Here is a 20570-nt window from a genome sequence, read left to right on the forward strand (position 1 = left end):
TGATGGATCACAGTTCTGCACTGGCAAATAAGATAATGCTGGAACTTTTGTCTGCTGTCTGAAGACAACAATCCAATTTTTCTACTTAGTAATTATAGGGGTTGCATGTCGGGTAAAGAACCGGGAGAGAAGGCAGCCATTACCTCAGCAGTCGATGCGCAGGTGTACCTTGACATTTTGGACACTTTCCAAAAATCCATCAACTCCAAGAAAGTAGGTTTGGTGATGAAGTGATTGTTCAAGATGATAATGAATCTAACCACAGAGTGAAAGGTGTTAAAGCTTCAGGAAAAGGACGTCAACTAAATAACAGTCAGCAAACAGTCTGGATCTCGGTCTGATTGGATCTTGGAATTTATGGTGCAAATTAAGAAACATGGTGTTTGACAAGGCTTCATTTTGCAAAACTGGAACTATGGAACCAGTATGATGTAGAATATTGAAGTCCATGCCTCAGATTATTTAGGTCAAGCCCATAGAGAAGCAACAAAGTACTGATTGTTTTTATTTTTTATTTTATTATTATTTTTTCCCCCTTTTTCTCCCAATTTAGCGCATCCAATTTCTGCCCGTCAATCATCCTCTCACTAATGCTGGTCCCTGCTCCTGATTGGGGAGGACGAGGCTGCTCCATGCCCCCTCCGACACGTGCACAGCAATCAAACATCTTATCACCTACACTTGACGAGTGCAGTGCAGCACAGCGCTGTGTACGGAGAGCCACACCCTCTACCGCACTCCTTTCCCATCTCTGTGCAGGCAACACCAACCAGCCAGCAGAGGTCGTAATCACACTAGTCTGAGAGAGAGTCCCCATCCGGCTTAGTCCCGCCCCTATCTGAACAACAGGCCAATCGTTGTTCATGTAGCCGCTCAGCCTCAGCCGGCAGGCAGAGCCGAGATTTGAGATCTCAGCTCTGGTGAACAGCGTGTGTTTTTACGCTCATCAAACCTCTCAGCGAATCCTCACGCTTTGTGTCTGGGGCGCTATCATTCTGGAAGAGACCACTTCCACCAGGAACGAAATGTTCCATCAGGCAGAACAGAACAGTCAGAAGAACCTTGTCGTGATTTACAGTGGACCCAGACTTGGTAGAACACCTGTCAGAAAGCATCTGCGCTCATATTTATTACTCACATCTTTTATCTTAGCAAATTAGCTCCCGTTTGTAGCTTGGCATGTACCTCGGGCCTCTCTTCAGAGTTCCAGCATTAGAAGTCTAGGGAACGGACCTGGACGCAATCAGGCTGCAGCTGTATCCTGTTTTCTTTCATCCGTCCGTCCGCCGATCCCGCCGCCTTTGTCTCGCTTAAGGACTCGTCAGGAGGAAGAGGGTCGAGCGAAGGAATTTAACATATGCGAGAGAAGGTGGACGCTGGCTGGCAAGAAACGGGCAGGCGGAGACGGTCGCCTTTGAAGTGCGGATGCGATCGGTAGGACGACTGGACGTCCCGGCCTGTGGAAAATGCTAAGCGCAAACATGCGCCTCTCATGCAGCGTGAAGTCATTACGTCCTGTTTTTCTCTCTCTGTAGCAGGCTTAGACAATAGGACGGGCTGGAAAGAAGCATGTTGTCTAGTTCCAGACCTACACGCTGGGAGACGTCTTTATTTTAGCGTGGTGTGAGCTATGCTAGAATGTGCGCTTCAGATGGATGCCAAGCAGGTGCCGCTCAGTGAAGTTACCAAGGTGTTTGTTTTCCAGCAGCTGCTGAGTAATCTAATGGTTCCCTGACGAGGGTGTGGACTAAACAGGGCCAGGGGTTACATCTTAATATCTTTCACCCTGGTGTCATCTCTTTCCTACAGCCGCTCTGTCCTACATAATTGAGGTTTCCTTGGTCAAGGTCATAGTCTTTTATTCACTGGAAGCACAAATTCCCATACATGTACAGCCAATGCTACCTAATTGTCAGTGCTTTTGCTTTGCATGCCTTGTCAAAACAACTCTTTCAAACGCTGGCACTAGCAATGCTAACACTTCACACTATTAAACGTTTCCATCCTCTTGTTTTTTCATGGAAATATAGAACCTAATTTTAAAATCTTACAAAAAAAAAAGAAGCAGCATAGATTAAATACATTCCTTATATATTTTTTTTTACTATTTTATTTATGCATCTTCTCCAATTTTCTCCCAGTTTAGCCAATAAGTCATCCGCTGCTATGGAGGGTATATTTGCCACACATGCAGTCCACACCAGTCTCACGCATGGAGAGTCACGCACCAATCTCCACGTTCTTCCACTTTTGTACAGGCGCTACTCTGGTTACTAACCAGGCTCCTGACACAGCATCGCAGACCCCACCCCTTTTTTTTTTAGTCCGGTCTTTTCTCACCCAGCAGACTTAGTGCTGCAGATACTGCCAGTTGTAGTATCTACTAGGTGGCGCCCAGCTGACCATTAGCAGAGCTGAGATTTAAACTCGGAATATCCTGCTGCTCCATCTAGATTTCATATCAAAATGTAGCAAATAATTAAACACACTAAATGTACAGCTGGTTATTTATTTAGTAATCGGCACTAACAGGAAGCTGAAGTCCATTATTAAAGTTGACACTGCAATCATCATTTATTTTATATCATATACAGTTAACAGTTGTTGTTTAATTCGTTTGGTAAAAAAAAATGTAATTACATAGCACATATTATGTGCTAGTACCATATTCAAAACACGTGTATGAAAAAGAACCAAAATCCTCTATCATGGTTTAAGTTTATCAAAGTAAGCATCACTTATCGGTCACTTAATTACAGTCACTGCCTGTACACTTGTTTATTTATTTAACTGCAGAATCAGCTAGTCATGCTTCACTTAACATTCACACCATTTGAGTGACTTTTGTGGCGCAGTTGTTGGTACCAGACAGATTAATTTGAGTATATGAGAAGATTTTCATGCTCAGCAGATGTAGAGGAAAAAACATCCAGTAAGCAGCAGTTCTGTAGGTGGAAATGCCGTCTTTATAAGCGAGGTTAGATGAGAATGGCCAGAGAGGCCAGGTTCCAGCTGAGAGCAATGTTAGAAATACAGTATGGGGGGTATATTATTCTACACTTGGGTTTCATATTAACATCCAGGTTATGATGTCATGCCAGCCCTGGGATACAGAAAATGATGTAGCAAGTATGACTTCAAGCCTTTGTATGACCGTTTGGACTTTGTTGATGTGCTTTTGTATACATATTCAAATCCGGTCACATACTAATCTGTGTTTTTGCATAACAGTAGTTATTGGAAACTGGTTTTGTTTTGCTGCGTGTTTACGAATGTGTTCAAGAAGCTTTTTAAAGAAGCATTTCTGATCTGGGTTCTACTGGCCTGGCCGACACTGCCTTGTTGTCCCTCTTTTGAAAAGCCAACCTAAGTGCCCACACTGTGGTGAGCACTAATAATCTTGTCGTAGTGGGAGTCCACTGCCAAACCCTGTCTGTCCTGCTGCCGTGCGTCCTCACTGGCGCTTTGGCAGTGCCGTCCGGTTTCGAAAAAATTAGCATCAGCGGGCTTCAGGCACTGCTTTGTAGTACTGATTGATAATGAGCGTTTAGTATGCAGTGTGAAGGATGTGAGGTTTGCTGCACATTGTGTGATGTTCTGCTTCGCTCCGTCTGGAAACATTCCAGCGTTTTTGTTTTTCAGGGGTGATGAAAGAACACCCCCTAAGATTTGTTCCTTTTATACCTGGTTGATTAGGAAGAGTAGTTAAAGCAGAATACTTTTACTCTAAAATATTCATGGATTTCCTGTTAGTTTGTTATTTATTAAGAGTGCACATGTACCACCTCATGTAACTTAGGAAAGGTGTCAGGATTCGTATAGAAAACCAATTATCGAGTGTTTATTAACCATCTAAGATGAAAGAAGCTTTGACTTTACAGTTGGCCACTGACTGATATTTCTGGCATTTACTTTTGTCCTTTTAACTCTTTATGGGTTAAAGGTGAGAACCTCTGGTCTATATTCCCCATTTGAAAATAGCATCAGCAGGTATTCATGTAATACATTTTACATTTACATTTTTGGCATTTAGCAGATGCCTTTATCCAAAGCGACTTGCAGTATACTCTCTGAGCAATTGAGGGTTAAAGTCCTTGCTCAAGGGCCCAACAGCAGCAACCTGGCAGTGGTGGGGCTTGAACTAGCCATCTTCTGATTACTAGTCCAGTAACTTAACCACTAGGCTACAGCTTGCCCTTAAATACGTAACTGATTTTAAAATGATGAAATCAATTTCTGGACCACACTAGAGGATAATCAGGCTGATTTTAGGGGTTGCATGCTTGTATGCCGAATGTGCATCCTGATGCAACCCTCGTTTTTTACCTTAATCACTGAGGTACCAGTGGTCCACAGGACCACCACAAAGCAGGTATTATTTAGGTGGATCATTCTCAGCACTGCAGTGACACTGACATGGTGGTGGTGTGTTAGTGTGTGTTGCGCTGGTATGAGTGGATCAGACACAGCAATGCTGCTGGAGGTTTTAAATACTGTGTCCACTCACTGTCCACTCTATTAGACACTCCTACCTAGTTGGTCCACCTTGTAGATGTAAAGTCAGAGACGATCGCTCATCTATTGCTGCTCTTTGAGTTGGTCATCTTCAAGACCTTCATCAGTGGTCACAGGACGCTGCCCACAGGGTGCTGTTGGCTGGATGTTTTTTGTTGGTGGACTATTCTCAGTCCAGCAGGGACAGTGAGGTGTTTAAAAACTCCAGCAGTGCTGCTGTGTCTTATCTACTCATACCAGCTACCTACTCATGCAGTCCTGAGAATGATCCACCACTTAAATAATACCTGCTCTGTAGTGGTCCCGGGAGAGTCCTGACCATTGAAGAACAGCATGAAAGGGTGCTAACAAAGCATGTGGAGCTGATAAAATGGACAGCGAGTGTAGAAACAAGGAGGTGGTTTTAATGTTATGGCTGATATGTATATGTACCTCTAATACATTGGGTATTTGATTATGATTATTATTACACACTTTAATGGTATGAAATGTACTTGGGAGGATATTACTGTAGAAAATATATTGACCTTACAGTTTTGTGTGGCAAATGCCAAATGTATGAAAAAAAATTATTCCTTCAGGTTGTTTTATAGACTATACATTATGTGAATGTGTGAGGATTGTGGGGCCCCACTGGCCTCAGCAAAGGTCCCATTGCATTGTTTATATGGCAGGAAGGGATCTGGACAGGGTAGTGTTTAGACATTGGGCAGAGCAGCCCGATGAAAAAGCTCGCTCCATTGTTCTTTATCTGGAAGCGCCAGGGCTATTTCTGTTTTTGTTGCTTAATTTGTCTGACAATGTTAGTGGACGAAGAGGAAGGTGTGTGTGTGTGTGTGTGTGTGTGTGTGTGTGAGAGAGAGAGTGTGTGTGAGTGAGTGAGTGAGTGGATAGCTGCAGGCAAGGGGGGGTTGCACTCAACAGAGGAAATCTCAGGCCCCCTACTTCCACCGTGATTGTTTGCCGTATACAATCCCACTGCGATAAAGATTGCTTTCTTTGTTGGATTTGGCGGGCAGCAAATGGAAGCCTGGCAAAAAGGAAAAGTTAACGTGAGTGCCCACAGGCGAGGGTGAAATTCTTGTCTAGGCTTGTACCATCATGCATTTTAAAGACTTCTTTAAGATTTTCAAAAACAAGAGATGGCGGGTTTATTATTTTCTGTGAAATTCAAGCAGTTTAGAGCTGTAGGAATCTCTTCCCTTCTGGCTGGCTCTCCCTAGTAACAGCACTCTCATCCCACTCTCTCAGTCCAGGCACTGCCACTTCTCCAGCACATGTAACATGGCATGCTGTTGCTTAAAACCGTGTGTGGTCCAAAACGCCAGTCGTCCTGCTTTGCCAGTTGTGTCGCATCTTTTTTTCTGGATCCATTATGAGTGAAAATTCAGGGCAGGTTTCTGGCAGTGGCAGGAAGACCTGAATCACTGGAGCAGCTTGTTGATTTACGGCTTTATATTGGGGTCGGCCGTGGCACTTGTCTGACATGGTGGTCTGCCTTTTGTTCCTGCTTTGTACTTGCAAGTGGAGTGTGTAGGGGTGTTGTTCCAAGCTCTGCTCTCCTACACGGTCCTTCTGGAGGTGGATATAACAGACAATAATACTGTTTATTCCATTTTGTCCACAATAATTGGAGCTGGCATGTCGAGGTGGTTTGAATCTTGGAGCTGAGATTTTGGTTGGTCATTTTGCCATGTCCATTCATGACTATGGTTTGGTGAGCCTGGCACAATGTGGAAAACCTGGGCACAAGGTTGGAATGCACCTTGGTGAGAGTGCCGGTCTGTTTACTCACTCACACCTAAGGGCAGGGGAACTTGCAGGGACTTGGGGAAATCAGCCCTCTACACCCAGTCTACCAGCTGTGCGATCATGCTGGTGTTCATACATTTAGTCATAGATTTAAACAAAAGTTTGGCATTAAAAATTGTAATTGACTGGCGTTTCCAGGCTTTAAATCATGACTAGGAGCCTAAGAGAGTATAACTTGCTGAACTGGTCGTCCAGTCTTGCACCTGAACAGCAGCATGTATGGAATGTTTAGTGTTTAATGTTGACTGGCGTTTTACTGTAGACTGATAGCGTTTTTCTCAATGCTAATAGTTGACCAAAGTCTGATACTTATAGATATACTTTTCTCTGGCTTTGCAGATGAGGAGCTACTGATTGAGCAGCATGCCCACACGGGTATGGTTAACCCTGGGGACCACTGGCAGGTCATAGTGCACCCCGGTGCCACAGCTCGCTTCGAGTACCGCATCCGCGTCAAATGCGATGAGAACTACTACGGCAGCAAGTGCAACAAGCAGTGCCGACCACGCGACGACTACTTCGGCCATTACCGCTGTGACCCTTCTGGAAATATCGTCTGTCTGGAGGGATGGATGGGACACGACTGCCGAAATGGTAAGAGATGTATATTTTAATCTATTTAACTGGTATAAGTATAAAGGTAAAGTTATATTTTCTGGATATAAGTGCCACACAGCTTCAGGAATCCAGGTTTAATCCTCATTATCTGTTATGTATGTGTATTTTTGGGGGGTTTTCTTTTGGTTACTCCCACCTAGTTGGACTGAGTACTTTAAATTATACTTTAGGAGTGAGTAAAAATTTGATTTGTTGATGAAGTGTGATGAACCCTGATAGACTGGTGGCCTGGTTAGAGTGGGTGTATCCATGAAGTGGTGGCCTAGTGGGTAGAACGTTGGGCTATAAATCGGAAGTTTGTGAGTTTGAATCCGGGCTCTGCTATGCAGCCACTGTTGGGTCCTTGAGCAAGGCCCTTAACCCTGTCTGCTCCAGGAACACTGTACAATGACTGACCCTGAGCTCTGACCCCAGCTTCCAATTGGTGGACCTGGCACAACCTGAAAACTTGGGGCACAAGTTTGGAATACATCCTGGTGAGGGCGCTGGTCTATTTACTCACTCTAGGGGAAATCGCCCTCTACACCCACTCTACCAGCAGTGCCGCCATTCTGGTGTTAATACATTTGGTCATAGAAGTTTAAGATTCAGCTTATTTTGGCAATAAAAATTGTCACTGACTGGCTTTTCCAGGCTGTTTTAGGCTTTTCTTGGTCACCACGCTAGTAATTTGACCACCCCGATCCACCCTGCTTTGACGTAACCCTGTAAATTGGTTATATTACATCTTAGCAACATGTATGTTTAGGCTCGGGAGAACTGTTAAATCGTGACCTTTGCCACCGTGTAAAGAAAGCTGCTGCTCATGTTGGTTTCACAGGCCAGTAATCTTTACTCCTCAGCCTGAAGTGAGATGTTCTGTAAATGACACCTCTGAAGACCTGGAGTCACACTTTCCATTAGCTACGTGAGCTCAGTTCAGCCTAGTTCATCCAGGAAGTGGTGTCGTTTACACCCCGTTCTATAAACTGTTACAGAACTGAATGGCTAGTTTTTGTAGAAGTGGGGTGGGCGGCAGGAGACACGTCGGACACTAAATCTTCAGGCTGACCTGTACAGCCAGGGTGTGAGAAAGCATTGTGTGTGGGGGTGGGGGGGATAAGTTTTACATAGGGTCGTAAACGTGTCGTGTGTTGAATGAAAAGCTATGAATTCTCACATCTTCTCATAGATCAATGTAAGCAAACAAGGCTGACCATTTTTTCTTATTTCTCTCTTTCTGTCCCCCCCCCCCCCCCCCCCCCCCCCCTTTCTCTGTAGCGATCTGTAAGCAGGGCTGTAATCTGATTCACGGAGGCTGCCTGGTGCCCGGCGAATGCACGTAAGTGGCAGAGTGTGGTTTCATGCTCACTTAGCCCAGCTGATCAGGCTGCTTAAGTTCAGCAGGCCGTATGCACGCATGCTGATAAGAGCTTCTCACCTGTTTACTTTACTATTAATTAATCAGTGCACTGATGCTCAGATCTGTGCAAGATGTTTTCATGTTTGTGCCCACAATGCATTTGAGTAGATGAGCAGATCTGCTGCAAAAAAAAAACAATAATCAAAATTTTTCTTTAAAGCTGTGCTAGCTTTTTAAAGTTACATAGAATAAATATAATAATACCAAATACCAAAACCTAATAAAAATAGTGGAATTGATAAGAATGACATATAATAATGAAGTGGATTGTAAGAGAATATTGGGGAATTAAATAGAACAGAATAAATTGAAACAAAATAAGATGAGATTCCTTTATTGATCCCCATGGGGGAAATTCGAGAATAAGACGGAATTGAATAGAATTGGATAGAATGCTAAAGAATACAATACAATGTTAAGGAATAGAATTTAATTAAATAGAACTGACAACAATTTAATAAAAATGAAGCAATTCACCAATAAACTAAATAAATAAAAAAATAGTCACATTAAGTAAAATGGCATGGAAGCGATTATGCTTAAAACAAAATGACTAAAATTAATGGAATTAAACAAACAAACAAAAAAATAAAATTGAATGTGATGAATGGAATTAATTCAATACAATAAACGAAATAATGTGATACAGGTGAAAAAAAAATAGGTTGTATTTAAAATAACATAGAACAGAAGTCAAGAAATAGAATAGAATAAAGTATAGTTAAATAGAACCAATGAATGTAAATGGACCTGAATAGAATATAATAGAACAGGACAGAAAAGCTTCATTGTTGCTGCACAAGTGCAATGATATTGAGTTGATGCCAAGCGCTTTGCCAGTTGTGTCGCCTACACACCCCTACACGCTCCACTCACAAGTTCAAATCTCAGCAGAGCCACCGACCTGCCCGGGTGTCCACACAATCACAGTTGGCCATGTGGGAGGAAAGGTCAGACGGGGACTCGTTTCGGGACTGGTCCGGGCGCCTACGTGAGTTGGGGGTGGTTGTCAGTACGCGGTTCAGCTTTGTGTGGGAACCCAAGACAGATTGGACACATGTCAGGGGGCGTGTGGTGATCGGGATCTTCTTGATCAGATTGGCGTTGTGCAAGCGGCAGCGGCTGACTAGATTAGGGGATAAAGAGGTGAAAATACTGAAAAAAGAGAATTTATTGTTATAATGGAAAAATAGCTTAAGTGTTAATAAACATTTCAGCAGTTAGAAGTAATTGTTGGGCGGCATGGTGGCTCGGTGGGTAACACTGTTGCCTCAAAGCAAGAAGGTCCTGGGTTCTATCCCCAGGCGGGGCGATGCGAGTCCTTTCTGTGTGGAGTTTGCATGTTCTCCCTGTGTCTGCGTGGGTTTCCTCTGGGTGCTCTGGTTTCCTCCCACAGTCCAAAAACATGCAGTCAGGTTAATTGGATACACTGAATTGCCCTATAGGTGAATGGGTGTTATTGTGTGCCTTGCGCCCATTGAAAAGCTGAGATAGACTCCAGCACCCCCACGCAACCCTGACTGGATAAGCGGATAAGCAGTTAAGTTTTGCTTGTTCCTTGAAGCTCCAGTACCAAGGACCAACATGAGAATAAATTCAGTGCAGAAAGCTTTTATTCAAGTTGCATTACATGTGTGTGACAATTATTTAGTCAAATAATTTTTGGCAATCATTCAGTTCTTATTAACCTAGTTAGTTTTGGTATGTACAGTGTATCACAAAAGTGAGTACACCCCTCACATTTCTGCAAATATTTCATTATATCTTTTCATGGGACAACACTATAGACATGAAACTTGGATATAACTTAGAGTAGTCAGTGTACAGCTTGTATAGCAGTGTAGATTTACTGTCTTCTGAAAATAACTCAACACACAGCCATTAATGTCTAAATGGCTGGCAACATAAGTGAGTACACCCCACAGTGAACATGTCCAAATTGTGCCCAAATGTGTCGTTGTCCCTCCCTGGTGTCATGTGTCAAGGTCCCAGGTGTAAATGGGGAGCAGGGCTGTTAAATTTGGTGTTTTGGGTACAATTCTCTCATACTGGCCACTGGATATTCAACATGGCACCTCATGGCAAAGAACTCTCTGAGGATGTGAGAAATAGAATTGTTGCTCTCCACAAAGATGGCCTGGGCTATAAGAAGATTGCTAACACCCTGAAACTGAGCTACAGCATGGTGGCCAAGGTCATACAGCGGTTTTCCAGGACAGGTTCCACTCGGAACAGGCTTCGCCAGGGTCGACCAAAGAAGTTGAGTCCACGTGTTCGGTGTCATATCCAGAGGTTGGCTTTAAAAAATAGACACATGAGTGCTGCCAGCATTGCTGCAGAGGTTGAAGACGTGGGAGGTCAGCCTGTCAGTGCTCAGACCATACGCCGCACACTGCCTCAACTCGGTCTGCATGGTCGTCATCCCAGAAGGAAGCTGACGCACAAGAAAGCCAGCAAACAGTTTGCTGAAGACAAGCAGTCCAAGAACATGGATTACTGGAATGCCCTGTGGTCTGACGAGACCAAGATAAACTTGTTTGGCTCAGATGGTGTCCAGCATGTGTGGCGACGCCCTGGTGAGAAGTACCAAGACAACTGTATCTTGCCTACAGTCAAGCATGGTGGTGGTAGCATCATGGTCTTGGGCTGCATGAGTGCTGCTGGCACTGGGGAGCTGCAGTTCATTGAGGGAAACATGAATTCCAACATGTACTGTGACATTCTGAAACAGAGCATGATCCCCTCCCTTCGAAAACTGGGCCTCATGGCAGTTTTCCAACAGGATAACGACCCCAAACACAACCTCCAAGATGACAACTGCCTTGCTGAGGAAGCTGAAGGTAAAGGTGATGGACTAAACCCAATTGAGCACCTGTGGCGCATCCTCAAGTGGAAGGTGGAGGAGTTCAAGGTGTCTAACATCCACCAGCTCCGTGATGTTATCATGGAGGAGTGGAAGAGGATTTCAGTAGCAACCTGTGCAGCTCTGGTGAATTCCATGCCCAGGAGGGTTAAGGCAGTGCTGGATAATAATGATGGTCACACAAAATATTGACACTTTGGGCACAATTTGGACATGTTCACTGTGGGGTGTACTCACTTATGTTGCCAGCTATTTAGACATTAATGTCTGTGTGTTGAGTTATTTTCAGAAGACAGTAAATCTACACTGCTATACAAGTTGTACACTGACTACTCTAAGTTATATCCAAGTTTCATGTCTATAGTGTTGTCCCATGAAAAGATATAATAAAATATTTGCAGAAATGTGAGGGGTGTACTCACTTTTGTGATACACTGTATATGGTAAAAGAATTAGACATGCAGTTACAAAAATAAATAGACAGGATTATGCAAATAGACATTTCCTCTTTCTCCTTGGCTGAGATTGAGTCCCATCATGGTGTGTAAGCATGACCACTCTGGATTATTCCGTTATCTGTTTGCAAAGACAGGAAATGGTCATGCTTCCTTAGCTGGAGCTCACTGTGGAATCCTGTGACGTCACCATCCCTTCTGCGTCTTCCTGCCTGCGAGCCTACGCTTGGCTTGCCGTTCTTCCTTAACCACAGGAAGAGCCTGAATACTCCTCCGAACCCCACTCGCCCTCCCCGAATTAGGCCCCAAAGCATGGCTCAGCTCTGGGATTGTGCGCTGCATGGTTGCGTAGCCTATAGATGTAAAGACAGGCCTGTCAAGCAGTCGTCAAACCAGGAATGTATACTGGGTAGCTGACGACTGGGTGTTGAATGTGCCATGACATTCAACACCAAGGTCTCAACCATGGTAGAGGCTCTGTACTGTTGCCGCTCTGGTTTATTTGGGTAACTTGGTGCCCTTGAGGTTCCCCCTCTGCGCACAGCCTGACAGGCTAATTTAATTATGAAGAAAATAGCAGTGTGCATGTTTATGAGCATTCTCAGAAATGTAGTTCCTGTAGTTTACTCAGGTCAGGCAGGTATAACTAACGGAGGCAAGGCCTGTTTGGATGGTACCATCAAAAGAGGATGTTAGGAGTCATATATGGATGTTTATTAGATGCTTGGAGCCCCACACCCTGCAGGAAGCTGTGACTCGCTTCCCTGCTGTCATCAGTCCACTTGGTCAGGGAAGGAAGGCGTGGAAGTGAAGCAGAAACCACATTATCTCAAGACACTGCAAGGCCGGCTTTCATTTGTGCCATCCAACTGAGAATGTGTACTCGGGCCTTCCACCTGACGCTCAAAAGGCTGCGAGTATCGACGCATGGGTTTCGAAGCCTTGTTCACAGCGATCATGGACTCGTCTTGTCACATTATGGGTCGCTTTCCAAGTTGCTTCACTTCGGAGTGTGCGAGCTTACGTTTGCCAGCGCTTGGCAACACTATACGCCTCCAACCTGGCAAGGATATTAGTTTCCCTTCATGCGCATTGGCCAGCCTGCATCCTCTTTCATCTTCTAGTAGTAAAGTTGTATCTGGGCAGCACAGGCTGACAGAGTATTTTTAGATTATGAAATAGATTGGTTGCAAATAAGTGTCGATTCATATTTTTCCCACGTTATTTAATGTAAACTTAATACATTCTGGTGGAGCAGTCGTACATTTATCTGGTAGCCCAGGGTGAGTGAATGGTGCAGCTACTAGCCAAGTTTGTATATGATTTTGTACTATATAGGTACAGTCAAGGTGGAGTCAGCTGGCCAATGCTGTTATAAAAAAGTGGAGGTGTAATAAGATATGATGGCTGGCTGTATTTTTCTCTCGAGGACGTACATTCGGGCTCTCAACTTCCAAGACGGGAGTTGGAAGTTGAGTGCCCGCATGTACGTCCTCTGAGAAAAATACAGCCAGCCATCATATCTTATTGGTGATTGGTGGGACAGTTTTTGTCAGAGAATTGAAATTAAAACAAATAGAAAGCTACAGTTACAGCTTTTGGGAGGCTCGGTGGGTATCTTGGGTCTTGGGTTTGATTCCCAGGTGGAGCTGTCTGGGTCCTTTCTGTGTGGGTTTCCTCAGAGTGCTCCGGGTACCACCCACAGTCCAAAGACATGCAGCAATTGGTGATACTAAACTCCCCCTAGGTATGAGTGTGTGTTTTCCCTGTGATGGAATGGCGACCCGATACATATACATACAGAAATAATCCTCAGATTCCTCAATGATATAAATCTGAAAACATACATATAATTAAGGCCCTACCTAATTCACAGGCGTGAAAATCGTGTCACAGACCATGAAATTAGCCGTTTCCCATGTAATATGCAATTTGCTATGAAATACAAAATGTATTCACATCGCATTCCAGTGCCTCACATTTACTGGTTACTTTGCACTATGAGGCGATCCTAGCAATCCTACGGCAATTCAGTTAGCAATCGGTTAGTCAAAATGTCCAGGATGTCGAAGTCTAATTCCTGCCATGAATTTCACAACCACCAACTTCCAAATAGTTGCTAAAAGAGGCTTTCTAATAAACAGCCAGCATTAGCTAGCATCTTTCTTTCGTTGGTGTTGGTTAGAGTGGCATGTATGGCTGTTTTAGTAGCGACTAGCATAATCTGCAAAATAATATGATCTACTCTTCAAATTGAGTTTATTCTCATTGCACATTGCACAAGTCTTTATGTATTTACGTACAAGCTTTATGTTATGTATGTATCAAAAATCATTTATGAATTGTATTGATATTTACTTAAATACTACAAAAAGTTGGCACGGATCGCGAGCAGACTGCCTCTGCGGCCGCGGTGGGCTGAGGTACAACCACGGGAGCCGTGTCTCTGCAGGCAGCAGGCCGCGTTGGCCTGTGTTTGTCCTGTAGGACCAGGGTCTTAAAATAGCCTGCTCAGAAATGACAAGACAGCTGAGCGAGAAAACCACTGGCCTTGGAATAGCAGAGCGCTGCTGTAAACCGGTGATTAGCTAACTTCACCGTTGCTCCGCCACACACGCGCTCTCTTGAGTCCAACCGAGACACCAGGCATGTGTTCCTAAGCTTGGAAGTGTCCTTAATCTTTGTCACCCTGCAAAGTCTCACGCTGAGATGACGTGCCTCTGGTGCCACACCGCAAAGCCCTGACGGGCGGTTATGAGCTTGTTTTCTTTAAATGTAATAGCTGTGATGTTGTGGGTTTCAGGTGCAACTATGGCTGGCAAGGGCAGTTCTGTGACGAGTGTTTGCCCTACCCCGGCTGTGTGCACGGGACCTGCGAGAACCCGTGGCAGTGCAACTGCGAGAAGAACTGGGGTGGATTGCTGTGTGATAAAGGTAAGGCTAAACAGCTCTTATCATAATAATGACCTTACAGTCAAGGTGCTTTAGCAAAATACATGGTTGTTATAGCATTTATCGGTCATAAACAGCACAATACAATTGTTGTAAGTAACCAGAAGCAATTATATAAATAAACACATCAATTTAAAAGCTACAAAAATAATAATGTGCACATTAAACGTTCTGTACATGCGTACACTTTCGTGTATTTTTATTACAATTATTAATAAAAATAGGGTGGAGATTTCATTGGTTATTTGCAAAGTCGCATCCCACATGAATAGCTACCTGAAACGTTCTTTTTTTATTTATCCGTGCTATGTTAAGAAGCAAAAACAATATTAAAAGTCTTCTCCATCACAAATAAAGCTCCAATCTGCTTGGCCAGGGTTGCCAGATTTCAGTTTACTGAACTCCTCCAATCTACAGCCTAAATTTATTATACATTTCAAAACTGTGCTGCCATAAATGAGCAGCATATCTGAACCAGACCTAGACGGCGAACCTAAAAACCAAGGTTTCGGGTGAAAACTGAACACATGGCAACCTGCCTTTGAGTGTAGTTGGTAGAGTGTAACTAATATAGTTAAGATGTTTTAATGTATAGTTATAATTTGCTCTGTTATTCTTTGACAGTTCTGTTGATCAAAATCAAATTAATTTTATTATTAATAAATGAAAATTGACTACATAAATTCTATACAAATTCTGAGCTACGGGTCCAGTCAGCTCATGGTCACCCACTGAACACAATTACTGTCTCCTTCATTTAGTTGATTTGTTGTCTGTGGTGTCAGCGTAGCTCGTGGTCATGTGACAGACGCGCACCCAGCCACACACCAGATATTGATGTCAAGATTGAAGCGGGACTCGGACATCCGAGCCGCCGTCCGGCAAGCGTCCTGGAAGAAGTTTAGGAATGTACGGCAGCTGTGGGGTCGCCAGACCCTGCTCCCCGTGGCCGTCTCATTTATTTATTTACCAGCCTTTATGTGCAAGGCCTCACCTTATAAGGCACATGGAGTGGACGCAGACCCTCAGCCTTGGTTTGACAGCTGCCCTCTCCGGAAAGAGATGTCCCCCGAGTGACGAGGGGTGTCACAAGAGTCAGCTTTTTAACGGCCAAACTGTTGGAGTTCATCTTGTTTCTTCAGTTGGCGTTTGATTTATGAGGTAAAGCATAACTGTTGTTCTTGTGCCTTGTGCAGATCTGAACTACTGTGGCACGCATCACCCCTGTGTGAACGGAGGCACCTGTAAGAACTCTGAGCCAAACGAGTACAACTGCGCCTGTCCTGAAGGCTACTCCGGCAAGAACTGTGAGATAGGTGAGTGACTCGTGAATCAGATTACACAGGCGCTCCAGTTCCTGACTGTAGAAATGCAGGCCACTAATGAAATGCTTATGGAAATGTTATTGCAGCTGAGCATGCCTGCATGTCCAACCCGTGCGCCAATGGTGGCACCTGTCATGAAGTTCCATCTGGGTTCGAGTGCCAGTGTCCACCAGGCTGGGAAGGTCCCACCTGTGCTAAAGGTATGTTTGTGAAGTTTATGTCCAACTTTCCGTTCACATATAAACTTCTGTATAAAGTAAACTGATCATATATTGGGAAGATGCTTAATTGTGAATGTGAATGCAGCCCAGAGTCGAAATGCTGGGAAGATTGAGCAGCAGTTTACTGGGCTTAAGAACTTATACTATTCTCGAAATTGACTTAGTGTGCTCATGTGTGAACAGAAACTGATAAACTCATAAGAAGGATGTCCAAAATCAACATAGCAACAGTTGGCAGTCTTAATTTAAGCGGAAACTGGAGTGATTCTGGAATGAGGGAGCTGTTGGCCATTAATGCCAGGAATGAAGGTCTTTGTAAAATAGTTGTACTGGTTTAGTCACAGTCACTGGTGATGAGCAAAATGAAGTGTTTAATTTGTAAGTGATTTTTTGTGGTATATCAATACAACATATCACATAAAGTGATGCTCGCTTCACTATTTAGCTTGCTTATACTGTCCCCCAAATCCCAACAAATTTCTGTTCTATTACAGTCCCCCCCCTTCCCCCGACTGTTCATCCCTGTGTCCTTGCTGCCAAGTTTATTCAGCTTGCTTACTGTGTTACCATTACCGTAGCAACAGGAGGGTCTCCTAATAGATTTTGTCACCTATCAGCATGCTCCCCCACTGCCACCTCAGCCAACTAATGCAGACACAAACAAACATAAATACACGTCCCTATGTACAACTCTTCTCCCTTACGATCCAAAAATACATTGGGTAGCACAGATAACGAGATATGCCTGTTTGATTTGTGATGTCTGTGCAAGTATAGTATACACCGATCAGCCATAACATTAAAACCACCTCCTTGTTTCTACACTCACTGTCCATTTCATCAGCTCCACTTACCATATAGAAGCACTTTGTAGTTCTACAATAACTGACTGTAGTCCATCTATTTCTCTACATACCTTTTTAACCTGCTTTTACCATGTTCTTTAGTGGTCAGGGCCCCCACAGGACCACTACAGAGCAGGTATTATTTAGGTGGTGGATGATTCTCAGCACTGCAGTGACACTGTCGTGGTGGTGGTGTGTTAGTGTGTGTTGTGCTGGCATGAGTGGATCAGACACAGCAGCGCTGCTGGAGTTTTTAAATACCATGTCAACTCGCTGTCCACTGTTTTAGACACTCCTACCTAGTTGGTCCACCTTGTAGATGTAAAGTCAGAGACGATCGCTCATCTATTGCTGCTGTTTGAGTTGGTCATCTTCTAGACCTTCATCAGTCGTCACAGGACGCTGCCCACGGGGCGCTGTTGGCTGGATATTTTTGGTTGGTGGACTATTCTTAGTCCAGCAGTGACAGTGAGGTGTTTAAAAACTTCATCAGCGCTGCTGTGTCTTATCCACTCATACCAGCACAACACACACTAACACACCACCACCATGTCAGTGTCACTGCAGTGCTGAGAATGATCCACCACCCAAATAATACCTGCTCTGTGGTGGTCCTGTGGGGGTCCTGACCATTAAAGAACAGGGTGAAAGCAGGCTAATAAAGTATGTAGAGAAACAGATGGACTACAGTCAGTAATTGTAGAACCACAAAGTGCTTCTATATGGTAAGAGGAGAAAATAGAATGGACGGTGAGTGTAGAAACAAGGAGGTGGAAGCTTGGAACGTCACTCCAGTACACCTTTCCTTCTCTAAATGTGAAGACATTTCCTCATTGTTTTGACTTGCAGACATGGACGAGTGTGCGTCCAGTCCCTGTGGCGAGGGAGGAACATGCATCGACCTGGATAATAGCTTCGAGTGTCTCTGTCCTCCACAGTGGACAGGAAAGACCTGCAAGATTGGTAAGACAGATGCATGTTTACTCCTCTGCATGCAGTACAATGGATTGACGTGAAATGAGTTTGTGTGTTGTTTTGTGAGTGGTATTTGTCTTGTCAGTGTTTGAAATGTGCTCATTTTCTCTATATAAACTGAGGAATGAAAATGAGAAACATTCATCTCGGCGTCTTTATATTACGGGAAGTGCCTGAACTGTTTATAAATCCACAGTTTTAAATCATAAAGCAGAATTTGCTGAGGAGCGAAACTGCCTATGGGTTCATCTATCTACAGAGATATCACCATGACTAATTCAATAAAAATTCTCTGTAAGGTGTAAAATACACCCACACCTGAATTAAGGATGAAGGAATTGTTAGGAATGAATGCGGTATAAGAGGGAGTTAAGATTTTCTACAGTATTGCCCTGGAGTCTGTTTTTCCCTACAGGTGTGGTTTTTATGAAATAGTTTAGTGAAGAAATTTAATCACCTGATGTTTATTTGATCAGCCAAGACAGGACTTGCTTGTTTTTTTTATTCATATGATTTTAAATTAGTACGCTTATAGCCTAAGCATCCATCTTATTTAAACTATCTTCCAAACAGTGGCACAGCGATAAACTATGCTAACGCAATACCTCTGGGATTCAGAGTTAACACCCCCAGCGGTGCTATCAGCCGGTTGGCGTGTACATACAGACATGATTGGCTACATGATTTGTCTACACTCAATAAATTGGCATCCCATCCGGAGTGTATTACTGCATTACGCTGCATTCTTTCCTCTGTATTCGGGGAGCGAAGGCTGGCCCGTGTGGTCCGATCCAACAGACGAGCTACTGTAGCTCAGATTGCTGTGTAGCATCAGTTTGTTGCGTATGGGGCAGCAAAAGGGGGACCAACGCAATATTAGGTAGCACTGTCGCCTCACGGCAAGAAGGTCCTGGGTTCGATCCCCAGGTGGGGCGGTCCGGGTCCTTTCTGTGTGGAGTTTGCATGTTCTCCCCGTGTCTGCGTGGGTTTCCTTCGGGTGCTCCGGTTACCTCCCACAGTCCAAAGACATGCAAATGAGGTGAATTGGAGACACTAAATTGTCCATGACTGTGTTCGATATAACCTTGTGAACTGATGAATCTTGTGTAATGAGTAACTACCGTTTCTGTCATGAATGTAACCAAAGTGTGTAAAACGCCTTCCCTGCCTTCTCTTAAGTGTGCACTTCATACGAGTACTGATGACTGGGACAGTGCACAATTGTAGAAGTACAAGTACTTGTTATTTTTTTATTCAATCACTAGTTAGAAGTTAGTTTAAATGTTTTTTAGATAAAATAAGCAACTCGTTACATACAGCTGCTTAATGAGTCACGTGACCACAACGTGACAAAGAATAAAACGATAACCCGTACACAAAATCTGCTTGTGAAATCTACCTGGGTTTGTGATTCGTCCACCATGCACCATTACACAGAATGTAGTTACTTTGTCCTGAATTAAACTGGTCGGTCTCTGTGATATTACATAAGGAATAAATGTGGTTTGAGGGAAGTGTGTGGGCATGTATTTACAGAAACGACTTTGGGTGAGGCTTGTTAGCAACGTTTATTTTGTTGTCCCAGTGCAAAGCTGAAAAATTAAACACAATTACTGAATATGCCTTGTGTGAACAACGAGTCATGGTTAATTGTGTATTCATTCCCCCAAAATGATTCCTTATTGCTAAAAATCTCTGTTCTCTATTTAAGTACAGCAATCTGTGTAATTTGCAATGTCATATTTTTTGTCCCAAAAACAAAAGTCAAACTGAAAACACAACTGCAGATGTATCTGTAATACTGTAATAGAAGAAGGAGCTTGAAGCTGTGAGAATAATCTGCACCAAATAATATATAGCACAGCCTCCTACATAGAGTTTAGTAGGATTATGATTATGGTGGAGGGATTTAGAGGGATTATAAGATTATTTATTATTAGAACAGTCAAGAAGCATAGTAGAACCTGGACCGAGAAGTCCTCTCTGTGATAATAGATTACACTAATCCACTGATGTGTCCAGTTGTGGTGTTCAGTGACACGTTCTGTTGAATACATTGTGTCATGTTGCATTGCTGTGTGTTGACAAACATGGCTGATGATGCATGACTGATTTGGAGTGTTGGATGTACGCTGCATGCTCGTTGTTTGGTGACGGTGCTTCTCTTGGATTGATGTTTGGAAGCTTGCAAGTCCAGGAAGGCTATGAATACACTCGCATTGTTTTCTATCCCACAACTTGGCATCAAATCGACTCAAGCGATGCACTGCAGGTTTGCTCGCTTCTCATTCCCCGCCTAGTGCTGGATGTGAGAAAGGAAGCAAAGAAGACCTGTAAACAAGGGCACCAGGCAACCAGAGCCCGAAGCTCAGTTTACTGGTCGAACCATAGCCCCGGCTCGTGTTTCGTGGACCCGATGCTTGCGGGAATCAGGTTTCTCGCAGGACAGGTGCCTTGCCAGGGGCCTCTGCTGAATATTTAACTAACTTAATAAGTTTAAGCTGCGAGGGCCGGTTTGGTCAAGGCATCTGTTTTTTTTTTTTTTCCAAGTTTTGATGCAGAGAAGCTGTGTGCCAACATTACCCAC

General features: G+C 43.8%; 1 protein-coding gene across 2 annotated transcripts in view; it reads left to right on the forward strand.

The window, feature by feature from the left end:
* Positions 1-20570, forward strand: part of jag2b (jagged canonical Notch ligand 2b) — a 69341-nt gene that overhangs the window by 26118 nt on the left and 22653 nt on the right. For both annotated transcript variants that reach the window (XM_063002217.1, XM_063002218.1), the window contains exons 4-9: positions 6667-6921; positions 8206-8266; positions 14469-14599; positions 15814-15933; positions 16029-16142; positions 17858-17971. In XM_063002217.1, the coding sequence (XP_062858287.1) occupies positions 6667-6921; positions 8206-8266; positions 14469-14599; positions 15814-15933; positions 16029-16142; positions 17858-17971 (795 nt within the window). The remainder of the gene's footprint in view (positions 1-6666; positions 6922-8205; positions 8267-14468; positions 14600-15813; positions 15934-16028; positions 16143-17857; positions 17972-20570) is intronic.

The sequence above is a fragment of the Trichomycterus rosablanca genome, chromosome 9, assembly GCF_030014385.1.
Source record: "Trichomycterus rosablanca isolate fTriRos1 chromosome 9, fTriRos1.hap1, whole genome shotgun sequence".
Lineage (NCBI taxonomy): Eukaryota > Metazoa > Chordata > Actinopteri > Siluriformes > Trichomycteridae > Trichomycterus > Trichomycterus rosablanca.